General features: G+C 43.2%; 1 protein-coding gene across 12 annotated transcripts in view; it reads right to left on the bottom strand.

Moving 5' to 3' along the window:
* PDZD2 (PDZ domain containing 2) overlaps window positions 1-13,378 on the bottom strand; it is a 382,173-nt gene that overhangs the window by 90,803 nt on the left and 277,992 nt on the right. For all 12 annotated transcript variants that reach the window (XM_053299060.1, XM_053299054.1, XM_053299061.1 and 9 more), the window contains 2 exons: window positions 11,956-12,088; window positions 5,990-6,160 (listed from right to left, as the gene is read on the bottom strand). In XM_053299060.1, coding sequence (XP_053155035.1) covers window positions 5,990-6,160; window positions 11,956-12,088 — 304 coding nt within the window. The remainder of the gene's footprint in view (window positions 1-5,989; window positions 6,161-11,955; window positions 12,089-13,378) is intronic.

The following is a 13,378-nucleotide window of genomic DNA, read 5'->3' on the forward strand; positions in this document are numbered from 1 at the left end:
CATATACAAAGGCTGCGGGAACTTAATGCTATATTGGCAAGTTGCAGGTTTGGGCCTTTCATTGCCACATACCAGCACCACCGTATAGAAGGGAGGAATTTGTTTTCAGCCTTTTCCTCCTCTTCTGGGACATCTCATTCATCAGTCCTGCTCCTCACCAAGAGACAAGACAGTCACTTATCCACATCCCTGCTTTGGGAACATAAGAAGTTGCCTTATACCGAGTCAGAGGTTTTCCTCTTACCTTGCTTCCACACAACTGAAAATTGGGAGCACACACAGTTCCCAAACTGGGGTAGAACAGAGTTTTTAATTGCGTGAATGACCTCCATCTGTCCACTTGTCTGGACAAACTGGCAGCAGCTTCTCCAAGGTTGCATGCAGGAGGCTCTCTCAGTCCTATCTTGGACATGCCAAGGAGCGAACTTGGGACTTTCTGCATGCAAGCATGCAGATGCTCTTCCCAGAGTGGCCCCCATCCTGAGGGGAATATCTTAGAGTGCTTTGCAGACCCTGCAACGGGGACCATTCATGCTTGCTAACAAAAGACTAGCTCACCTCCCTTCTCCTCATTAGTTTCCCATCACCCCTAAATCGTGTTGTGCATCCCAAACCATCCCATAAAGGATTTCCAGCTTCCCTCATACCTACATCTTGATCTCACACAAACTCTCTTGAGCTTGTCCTTTATAAAGGAACATAGAGAGGCTATGCACACAAGAGCCTAGCCCGATTTTTGCTAATCATAAGAACCACCGGGCTAACCCGCTCAAGTAGCCTGCCCCTTAGCCCGGGGTTTGCAGAGCGAGCGCTCCGCAAACCCAGGCTATTGGATTGTGAGTAGCCATGGTGTGGCTCCATGCTGTGGCTACTCACGAGGAGACCCCTGGAGAGGAGGCAAAAAGACACCTCCCGGCTCCGGGGGTCTTGCCAGCATGCCCTGCGTACTCCCTGCAGTTTTGGAAAAAGCATGTCTCACAGATCGTGAGACCGACCTCAGAATCTGCTTTAAACTCAGTCGGACCCTTGGTCCATCTAGCTCAGTCTTGCCTACACTGATTGGCAGCAGCTGTCCAAGGTTTCAGGCAGGAGTCTTTGCCAGCCCTAACCGGAGATACCAGAGATTGAACCTAGGACCTTCTGCATACAAAGCAGATGCTTTACCACTGAGCTACAGCCCCAACCATAGGCTTTCTTCACCATTTCCTGCTCTGAGCTGTCTCTGTGCCAGTCAGGCAGGCAGGCAGCCAGCCACCCACTCATTCACATGCCTGAACTCTCTGCCCCCTTCATGGCATCATTCTGTGCACTTGCCAGCACTGCAAACTGAGGGCTTGGGGCACTGTAGTCCAATATATCTAGAGAACCTTAAGTTGGCCATCCCTGGAACAACATGAAGAAATTAAGATTGATACCCATGTTATTTATTTATTTACTACATTTATATCCTACTTTTCCTCCAAGGAGCCCAGAGCAGTGTACGTGGTTATGTTTATCTTCACAACAAACCTGTGAGGTGGGTTACTAATGTGCTGACATGGCACAGCCCAGTCTCAACCAGCCCTGTGATCTTAAGCTTCACCACTGCCACCAAGTAGACTTTTGTGGGTTTTTTTTCCTCTGGCTGGGTCTCCTAAAACAGCCTTCCAAACCTCTGTCTCATTCAAAGTTAGTTAGGGTGGAAGAGTTTCTAAGCATGGGGTGGGGAAACAGACAGAAGCTACGATTTGTTTTACAAATATTCAGAACAAGAACACTTGACTTTAAAATAGGTCACTTCAAAACAATAGTTCGAAACAGCAACCAAATGAGCATAAGGGAGAAATAAAATAGTAGCAAAATTTGTCCATTCTATCCTGCACTAATGCTGGGCCCTCATTCAGAGTCCTCACCAAGAGCCCTCTTGCAATCACTCCTGGAGGCTATTCCCATGACAGTGCTGAACCAGGCAAAGGGAGGCCAGCCCTGTTCTGTGCTGTTGTGTACTGCAACCAGAGCCATGCGGCTCCCGGCAGCAAACCTTCAAAATACCCCTCCCCTTAAACCAGGTTAACGGAGTGAGTGCTCTGTTAACCTGGTTTTTCTGATTGTGAGATGCCGCAGTTCAGCTCTGCACCAACTAATGAGGAGATCCCCAACCGGGAGACTCTCAAACAAGCTTCCCGGGCTCAGGGGTCTCCCTAGATTGTGCGTGGGCCATCCTGGGACTTCCGGGGGCCAGGAGGCCCCCGATCCCCGCCACCCCTACTAGCTCCGGGACAGAGCCGGAAATTGTGGAGGTGGCTAATTCAGCCACCTAATTCAGCACACAAGCCTCCCTGCTTGTGTGCGGGGAGAGTGGGCTAAGCCTACTGCAGCAAGCCTGGCTTGTCCCTCAGTCTCAGGTCCTGTTCCTCCTTCCCAGTTCTGGGGGTTCAGTCCCAGACTGTTTCTTCAGCTGCTTTAGAAGTGATTTGGTCCTCCAGAGAGTCACAACTCTCCCAGGGATTTCTCAGCTCTCTTTCCAGCACACACTAACCAACTCTTTCACTTGGACTTTTCAGCTCTCCAACTTGGATTTTTTCAGCTTTCCAACTTGCCCTGCACTTCTCTGCTGAAAGTAGCCTCCTTATATTCTATTTCCCCCTCCAAATGTTGCCAAACAAACCAATCAATACAACTCAAGTTCCCTCCATTATTTTAAAACATAACCAATCATATCAAACCCTCTCTTCCTCCCAAAATCAAACTGTAGAACAAGAGGGGTGAACTTTTGACTCCTGCTCAGCTTTTTAATATAGGGAGTGAGAAAAGCAATTGAAATACAGAAATCTTATATACAAAAAGTGGAGGCATGTGCAGGACTCATTATTTCACAGACTGAGAGGAAAGTGATTGGTCTAGAGTCACCCAGTAAGTTTCATGGCTGAACGGGAATTTGAACTCAGGTCTCCCTAGTCCTGGTCCTACACTCTAACCACTACACCACACACGTAAGGACAGTCTTGCTGGATCAGGCCAATGTTCCATCTAGTTCAATGTTCCATTCCCAACAATGGGTTGTCAGAAATCTCTAAGATGGGGGTAGTAGGAAGTAAATGAAATAAAGCAGATTGGCATTAGATCAATTTGTATGCTTGTTTTTCCTAATATACCAGCAAGCCTTTAAAAAGTCTCTCCAAATTCACACAATTCCCCATTTTCAATCAAATATACATGGCATTTTATTATTAACGATCATTAATTATAGAGATCCATCTTGGAGATCCATATCTGATGAGACACTCTGCTATTAAATGTATGTAGCATTTCCAGCCCTGTAGAACTAATGGTATTATGCCTTGTATTGTGAACAAAGCAAGGACATTGTGCTTGTGCAGCACAGTGGATTGATACATCTCCTACCTGGACCTTCTGTTGTCACATTTCATCAATTATCTCATTTCTATCCAGAACTATACTACTAAAAATAAATTTCATCTTTCTCATTGTTCAAGCCATATGACAGCCCTCAGCAAATCCCTACACTGACTACCTGCCTATTCCCATATCCAGAGCAAAATCCTTGTCCTTACTTTTACAGCCCCCAGGAAGTTTGCACCACCTTCTCTTCCTACTCTCAAATCCTGAAATATTCCGATCCTCACATTTAATCCTCCATTTCTAGCACCTTCAGGTCTTCTGCTCCCACCTTATATGATTCTGTCCATTTTCTCTTGCTGAAAACTTAAGCCTAGCGATGCATACAGCATCTCTGCTAGTTTCTGCCTTGGATTCTGAGGTTCCTTTATTCCAGAGCAGAACTCAACATATTGGAATCCTTTATGCTTCTGGTGATATAGTTTCAGAATTCTGCAAACTAAGTACAGTTCTGTTTTATGTCTTTTTAGGTTTAAAAAACACACAGCCACGTATAAATCATTTTTAAAAAAAATTAACAGAAGCTTTCTGCCTTCCCAAAATGCATTCCAAATTGGAAAGGTTGTCATTTTTATTTGCACAATTTAGCTTTTTAAATACAAAAATACTGGCTTTATATTTTAAAAACCTGGGACTGATTCTGCCCCCCACCCCAAATTTCCCCTCAGTTTTCCACAGGCGTGTAGATAGTGGAGAATTTTGCTTTTTAATTACTATGATGAAAGTGCATGCACAAACTCTGTAGTTGGCATTCCAGCTGGAATTCAAATGGAGCAGAACCCAAGGGATATCAGAATTTCAGAATAATTATGGAGTAGAACTGCTAGATTCTAACCGTCCCTATTTATGCCGCTCTCTGCCAGAATAATCATGTGATACCACCTCTCTTGTTTCCTTCAGATTCATCTTCAAAAACCCACCTCTTTTGTGAAAACTTTGGCTCAAGTCCTTATCTTGTACTGAAACTAAGTCTCAGTACATGTACCAACATGTGTGCATATTCTTTCCCTGCTAACCTTTCTTCCTCTTCTCCTGCCGCTCCTCGTGTTGTCTCCCCCATTGTTAAATTTTAGACCAAAAGCTCCTGGGGCAAGAACCTGTTGTCTGTTTCTATCTCTGCCATCTATACTGATGACACAATCTCAACTAATAATAAAAGCAATGTCAGCCACCATCACTAGACGCAGAGCAACTGCACTGCGCAAGCAAAGAAGGATGAGAAAGACAAGCACAGAGAAGTCTCAACTGGTTGTCATCACATCTTCAACATTTTCGCTGCAGTCATGAAAGTGGCATTATAAGGTCGTTCTCACAACCATAATGGGGCAGGGAGGAAGGCAGGGTTGAATCTACTTTCCCCCTACATAAGCAAGTTGCTCTTCTTTGGCACGCCATCACATGCCCAGGGGCGTAACTATAATAGGGCAAGGGGAGACAGTTGTCTGGGCGCCCACTGCCTTGGGTGGCCCCCAGAGGCAAGTCACATGACTGACTCCCCCAGCCGCGCATCTGCCCGGGCTTCCTTCAGTTGTATTCATCCTCTGAAATTGATGTGAATGTTAAGACCTGGAGCTACCAGAACAGCATGTCTTTCTCTAGTACCATTAAAGGACTTGCATCGTCCACAATTTACAAAACCATTTTAAAAATAATTTAGGATGATGTTCTATTGTGCCACATAGGTGATATATATAAAATTTTACTATGCTTTTTGTTACCACTATTCAGCCTCATTTAAGATTTCTTTACTTCATGAGCTGAGCTTCAGTGAGGGGGGCGCATTTTAAAATCTTGTCTCTGAGCCCACTTCAACCTTGCTACGCCACTGCACATGCCACATGATCTGCGATGCTTCCAGCAACATGGTCACTGGAGGATGGGAAAAGGAATCCCAGCCTTCAGAAAACCCATAATGCACCATGTGATGAGTGGTGCGTGCATAAAATGTGCAGCCTGAGCACACACACAGTCCCGAACCTGGGTTTGTGGGCACGCTTGCGCCCTCTAACCCCGGTTAAGGGCTGGTCTGAAAAGTCAGGCTAGCGGGGGCAAAAGCACCGGGATGTGGAGCAATCCACATGTGCAGCCCAACCCAGGCTGGGCTTCCCTAGCCTAGGTTTGGCTCCTCATGTGAATAGCCTCTCTATATATTTAAATGAAGCCTTGATTGCCAAATTTTATCTTGATGAGGAGAACAAGCAGACTTGTTCTCTATTTCTCCTGAGGGCAGGACTAGAACCAGTGGGTTGAAATTACAAGGAAGCAGGTTTAAGCTAGACATTGAGAAGAATTTCCTGACTGTAAGAACTGTTTGACTGTGAAACAGTCTGCCTCGTACAGCGGTGTGCTCTCCTTCCCTGGAGGTTTTTAATCAGAGGTGAGAGGACCATCTCTCAGGGCTGTTGGAGCAGTTTCCTGCACCAAGGAGGGGACTGGACGAGAAGACCTTCAAGGTCCCTTCCAACGCTAATGTTCTATGTTAAGTTGGCATCATGACATATTTCCACAATAGCCATTGTCGCTGAAGTAGGCAATGCACACACTTTAAAAGCCATGTTTCAAACAGACTCTTCTGCACAGCCATACTTACAGGTTCTTGGACTTCAGGCACCAGGTTCTTTCCTTTGTCATTGTCCTCCTTCTCTGGCTCTTCATTCTCTTTATTGTCAGTCCAGGGCGCTGCATCTTGGACAGAGCAGGTGCTAATCAAATCTGGCAAACTTGTCGATGGGTAACTGAGAAAATCCTCTTCTGCCCCTTCCTGCCAAAAACACAGTAATATTCCTTGCAATCATGATAACATTAACAAATTATACACAATCTAGGGAAGGGAGACAATGAAACAATGACTTTGTGCACAAGAGACAACATTTCAAGACAATGTTCAGCCATATGTGATATTGGATATGATTTAAGAATAGCTAACTGTCAGGATATCAAGAGAGATAAAGTGATCGAGTCTATTATAAAATTAGACAATCATTATTAATAAAGACTGAAAATATCAATTTAGAGTATCATTTCAATCACATTGCATTTGGATAGTCATAAGATTTCAGAACTGTCAGGTGAGATGTATGTTCATTAATTAAATCACATTAAATTCATTTTATTTATTTTTTATACTTTAATATTTATTATGTAAGAAATATTTTTAATAAAAAGGTGTTTTAAAAACCACAATAATGTTTGATTTGGACACAGTGCTTTATATACTGTATATCTCAGCTCAGTAATCTGTACAACCATCCTGTAAGGCAGGCTTGTATTTGGATCACATTATAAATAGTGGTGGATGCTGAGAAATAGTGCTGGTTCCAAGTCGCTGCTTGCTATTGGACATACAGCACACCGCTGTGAATGTCCTGTCCTTGGGGCTCCCACTCATCTTCTGATCTCCTTTGTCTGGAGTAATTCAGCCCATGCAAACACTATACACAAGGCTAAAGCCTATTTCCGTGATCACAACACCCTTTTAAAATGCTTCTCCAAGCTTCCAAGTTTCAGTTTCAGAAAAAACAACCACCAAACAATTCATTCTTTTGTAATTATTTTTTTAAAATCATTTCAGCAAAATAAAGCTTATTTGAGGGGAGAGAGCACACTGGATCGTTTCTAAATCATTCAGAAGAAAAAATAAACAGGCAGAAAAAATAAACAATTGAAATTTTGGTGTCTATTACGAAAGCTGCATGTTTCACAATAGACAAGAGATACCTGTACTATTTAACTAGTGGCAAAACTACACATTGGGTGGGTTTACATGATCAGTCTAATATCGGCTCTGTGGGAATCTACAGATTTCTGTGACACGTGAACTCCTATAGAGCAGTTGAATAAATCTAGAATTTTTCTCTGATTCCCCAGCTGGCAACATGCCAACCCAACATGAAGCTAAGATTCTTCAAGTCGAGATCCACTCCAATATTATAGATCTTGGCTTCCTATCAAGCTGGCATTTTGCCAACTGGAGGTCAGGGGAAATTTCTGGATTTACATGATAGCTCTATAGGAGCACGTACACGGTAACTATAGATTTCCTCAGAGCCAACATTAGATTGATAGTTTGAAGATCCCCATTATGTTAAATGTGTAGTTTGGCCCCATATTTTCAAAATCTAATTAGCAGCGAGGAAATGAATCAGGATTGGGACAGTGACTCATAGGGAAGGGGCACATGGGAGGAGAGCTGGTCTTGCGGTAGCAAGCATGAATGGTCCCCTTTGCTAAACAGAGTCCACCCTGGTTAGCATTTGAATGGGAGACTACATGTGTTGCATGAGCATTGTAAGATATTCTCCACAGGGGATGGGGCCGCTCTGGGAAGAGCACCTGCATGCAGAAGGTTCCAAGTTTCCTCCCTGGCTCCTGCCTAGAACCTTGGATAAGCCACTGCCAGTCTGTTTAGACAAGACTAGGGTCTGACTCAGTATAAAGCAGCTTCTTGTGTTCCTATGACATTTAGCCCTTTTGGTCCATGCTATCATCCCAACAAAAATGCCCCCCCCCCACCCGAGCAAGCTGCTATGAACTTGAAGGAAAGAAGGAAGCCTTCATAGACAACAATGGAATTTCAAATTCTTCACACACACCCCCGACCCTAAGCATGTTTACTTGGAAGAAAGACCCATTGATTAAATGGAGCTTGATTCTAAGAAGGTGTGCTTAGGACTACAATTTTAGAAATACTGCACCGCATGTTCTACTGCAGGAAAATCCACACAGAGACCTGGGACAACAGCTCAGATGCTAGATTACCTTATGGCAAAACATTCTGTATTGGCAATTCTGTAATTGGCAGCACCTGCTCCCAGGGACAGAAATAAGACTCTACAAGATAATTACCAACGCATTTCTCAGGTTATCTTCTTCAAGTTAAAGGTTGCTATTTCCCATTTTTCTAGCTGCATCAAAAAGAGTTAAGAGATGTCCGTAGGACTGACTCACAGGGGCAGGTTCATCATTTGATGACTGCAGCATCAAGTGGCGACTTGCATGTGTGAAGGAGTCATCACAGATCATCATCAGAGACAAACTTCACAAAGATAAGTTCTGCCTCAAACACAACACTTTTAAAGGTAATTTAAATATATCTTTATTACATTATTTGGATAATCTAAAATGGGTCGGTAGTATAAAATGATTGATTTTACAACTAGTGAACAGCAGCAAAACCTGGAGGCGGGACTCACGATCACAGAGAGCTAACGATCACAGAGACTCACGATCACAGAGAGCTAAGCCCGCTCTCCCCACACACGAGCAGACAGTCTGCTCTGGGTGGCCGAAGCAGCCGCCCACACGACTGCTGGCTCTGTTAAGGAGCCGGCAGGTGCTGGGGGGAGTTCCAGCATGCCCTGTGCGAGTGCACAGGGCATGCTGGAGAGACCCCCAGAGCCGGGAGCCAACTTTTCGCCTCCCCTGTGGGGGCTCCTCATGAGTTGCTGCAGTGCGGAGCCACGCTGCGGCAACTCACGATTGCTTAAACCGGGTTTGCAGAGCGCTCGCTCAGCAAACCCGGTTTAAGCACCGGGCTACTGAAGCGGGTGACCCGCTTAAGAACCACCGAGCTCGCAGCCGAGCCCGGTGGTTCTCACAATTGTAGAAAATCGGGCTAGCAGAGGCTAGCCCGATTTTCTACCATCGTGTGAACAGCCTCCTGATCTTGCAAGGAAGTATAAAAACAACAACAAAAACCCTCCTTCAACTGGATCTCGGTTTGACAAGATGGGATCTTGTAGTTCAGTACAGATTGTCAGAACAAATCAAGTAATCCTAGAACCTAAGCATATTGATACCTTTCTAGTTACCATTTTTGAATTCTATTGATAGATATAGGATTATCTATAAGAGACCAGAAAGACTGCAGTCAATATCTATATTCTAAGTCTACTAAAAATGTGGTTTTGTTTGAGTCAAATAGGTTCTTGATCTAATGGGTAAAGAAAAATCACACAAAGACACACACACACATATATGTATTCTAAAACTATCTTATTGTCCTTGTAGCATGGGTACATTTGATGGATAATTTGTGAATGTGTTTGTAACATATTTATTTTGTATGTTAATATACTTATATTTGTATATCTGCTTTTGGAAAATAAACTATTTTTTAAAAGCAAAAACTCCCACAACACTTTTCAGTGAAATCCAGTTCACAAATTCAGTTGAGAGGCAAGTGTTGACTAAGCAAGAGATGAGAAATTAAGTGCCGTAAATGTGTGTGTGAAGCAATATCTTTTATGAAAATGAATATATCAAAGCTTTCAGTTCATCTAGAGCAGATTTTGGCAGGGCTTTCTCCCTGTGAGAATTAATGTCAGTTGTATGCATGCAGGTGCAGAGTAACTAGGGAAAGAATTTCAAGAAGATAGGGGCCAATATCCGGCTACTGGAACTCAGCCCAACTGTCTAATATAAATACAAATACACCCACTTCTATCCAAATGGTCTTCCTGACAAGGTGAGAGAAAACAGCAGAGTTGCTGCCAAACCTGGCTGATAATTAATAACTCCAGATGAAATATTGCAAAAGGCACAGTAAGCTCATGCATCTTGAGACTTGTCCTCGTCTTTATTGCAAGAGGAATGCATTTGAATATAACTGGATTACTTGGTGGGTGGGTTTTTGCTCACGGGACTGGTTTTGAAACTTCAGAGGTTGTTGCCTGCATAATACATGGGCTCCTTAAATAGGTTCTGTTGTGTTTACACTATCAGCCGACATAAACCCTATTCCATCTTAAAAGTCTAATAATTTTCTTACTGGGTCACACTGAAGCCTGGTCTGCACATAGAGCAGAATGAGGTGGGAATGGGGCACAGGGCTGGACCAAGACATTTTGCTGCCTGAGGCGATGACAAGATGGCGCCCCTTCCCATTTCATGCACAAATGGAGCATTACACTCTCTTCAGAGCACCTTAACTACAGAAGACATTTTAGTAGGAAATGAATGGCAGATTCTAGTAACCCCCCACTGTCACAAAAACAACAATAACCCAAACAAACCACTACAAGTTTTGAGCTTCTTTGGTTGCCTTTTATAATTCTTTTGTGCAAACATAATTTAGAAATGAAAGGTACACATCGAAACAAGACTGCCAGAACAAATTAACCACTCTCCATCTCCTGTTAGAAAAGCAGCCTCATTTCTATGCATTGCAAGAAAACAGCTAAGAGATTTGTGGAACTTTGGGTCTGGCAGAGATCAAGAGACAAACAGCTCTGTCACAAGCAACATCTGTTGCCTGCCTAGGCGAAGGCTTTTCCCCAGTGAAGGAACAAACTTGAAACAAAAATAGACAAAAGGACAAAGTGCTTAAGAGAATGCACAGAGTATCTGTTAGGACTGGGAATGCAGTTAATTTTAATGCGGGTTAAAGGAGCAGGGCCTGGGGCAGTCATCCTGCTTGCCCTGCACGAAGGACAGCCCTGTCTGGATGTGTCCCTTTGAGTCCTACTTTGTATCAGAATTTTCTGGAACAAGGCTGCAAAGCATCTTTTTAAATGAAAAATGATAAGTAACAAACAGAACACAAACCCATAGAATATGGAGTAGTACCTGTGGGGCTTCTCTTTTCTTTGTTTACGTGTTTCTCGTCTTGGCTGCAGCACATATACAGTACATCAATCACAGCCTGAACTGGAGACTAGGAGTGGATGCTAGGTTGTCTCCTACCGAGTCAGACCTTTGGTTGATTTAGCTCTGTACTGTCTACACAGACTGGCAGCAGCTCTCCAGAGTTTCAGACAAAATAGGGTTTTCCTCTCCCTATCCTGGGGTGCTATGGATTGAATGTAGGACTTCCTGCATGCAAAACATAAGCTTTTCCACTGAGCTCATCAATCCAAAGAACAATTCAACTTGTTTCATAGTTTTAAACTGCTTTGAGTTCAATGACAAACAGGCTATATTTCTATTAAATGTATTTTTAAAATTGATAAATCTTTATAGAGCCATCAGTCAGGTTGTGAATGCAATGTCAGTGACTTGTGGCCACTCCTGACCTTGGATTGATTTTGAAACAGTAACCCAGATGGCAACGTGACAGTAGAAAGGGCCCCTTTTAACAAGAAGCTCAAGGCTTTAAAGCTAACCCTTAAAAACAATGCATTTCTAATCACATAAAAGTGTCTATGAGTAGAAGAGGCAATGGGCACTTTAACCTCTGTGTATCCCTTACTTCAAGTATTTCTTTTACACGCAAATCTCACCTACATCTAATACAAGCAAGCGGGAAAAGGAAAAAAAGGTCCCCCCCGCCCCGCAACAAGAAATGGTGGGGGGGAGCAGCTTTCTTCCTTTGTAGGAAAGATCACACCAATTAGAGCAGACAATATTGACCTAGATGGACCAATGGTCTGACTCAGTAGAAGAGAGCTTCATATGTTGATATGAATTCTATAATTTAGCAATTCATTCTATGAAGAAGTATTTTCTCTAGTCAGTTCTGAATTTTTCCAACCCTTTGTGGAAGCCACCTAAGCTAGTAGCCATCATCTTGTGTGCCCTCAGGTGAATATAGGACATCATATATAAAATATCACCTACCCTGCTTGCAACCACCAGGTATACGAGGCCTTCAGCTGACCGAAGAAGAGCGACGGCATCTTGATGGGAGAGACCAACCAAAGACTGCCCATTGATCATTAGAAGCTCATCACCTACTTTCAGTCTACCATCCCTATGGAAATAATAAAGGCCAAAAGAAAAAGAAAAAAAAAGCTTTGTAGTTTCTGAAATAAAAACATTACTGTATTTCTGCTAAAGTAGCCCGCACATGAGTATAGCCCACAGCCAATCATTAATTATGTTAAAAAAAATACCCCATCTTATATTACCTTTGCACATGCTTTTTATTATCTGCTCCTCCGGAATGTGTACAGACTGATCATTGCTTATGTTTTTAAAAAACCCACTTGTATACCCCACACCCAATTAATTCACTGCACCTACCCTCCTGGTATGCAAAATCTTGCATAATCCTCGAGTTATATTCATGAAAATACGGTATCTAACTTCTGAAAGCATAAGGGACAGTGCTGCATGCTGTATAGAAAGGTTATGTTCTGATGTCAGGACTCAAAGAATAATACAAAACATATCGTAGCTGTGGCTAAAATATTTTCTAATAATTGTTAATCTTTTTTTTTGCCTGAGACAGTATGAATAAAAGAGAGTGCTTTGTCTGAAAACCCCCTCCTCGTAAAGTCCCTTTTCGGTGGGGGGGGGTGTCTTAAGTTGAGTATAGGAGATACTGCCTGCATTTTGTTAATAATGAATAATCAAGTCACTCCACATTTACTTAACACCTTCTCTGGAGCGTCTCAGAGCACTTTATAAACACGAACGATATCACTGGTAAGTAGGTCAGCTTTAATATTACATTTTCTGTGGAGTAGTTAACTCACTCATCATGGAGTAGTTAACTCTGCATGGCCTCATTCCACCAAGGGAACCTACTACTGTATTCATCTTCACAGGAAGGAATGTGGCACTCATTGGCCAACTTCCTTTGGCCTCTTTTTTTCAGACAATGGACTACTCCCATGCCCTGGCTCATGGTCTGAATCACACTGAGGCCTGTTCTACATTAAAAAAAACAAACATATTTATATTCTGCTCTTCCTCCAAGGAGCCCAGAGCAGTGTACATGGTTATGTTTATCCTCACAACAACCCTATGAGGCAGGTTAGGCTGAGTTATATGTGAATGGCCCAGAGTCACCCAGTGAGTTTCATAGCTGAATGGGGATTTGAACTCAGGTCTCCCTGGTCCTAGTCCAACACGCTAACCACTACACCACACCCTTTCTTAACTGCATGAGCTGGTTTGGTGGAGGGGAATATTGGCCCTTTGTCAGTCACACAGACCCTTCCATCCTCCTGAAAGAACTTTGTTAAACCCACTCACATTGGAGGCAATGGGTTCTATCTGTTGCCAGAAAGAGGAGGGGATAGAGTGGGAAAATGAG

Source organism: Hemicordylus capensis, chromosome 2 (assembly GCF_027244095.1).
Source record: "Hemicordylus capensis ecotype Gifberg chromosome 2, rHemCap1.1.pri, whole genome shotgun sequence".
In the NCBI taxonomy this organism is placed as follows: Eukaryota; Metazoa; Chordata; class Lepidosauria; order Squamata; family Cordylidae; genus Hemicordylus; species Hemicordylus capensis.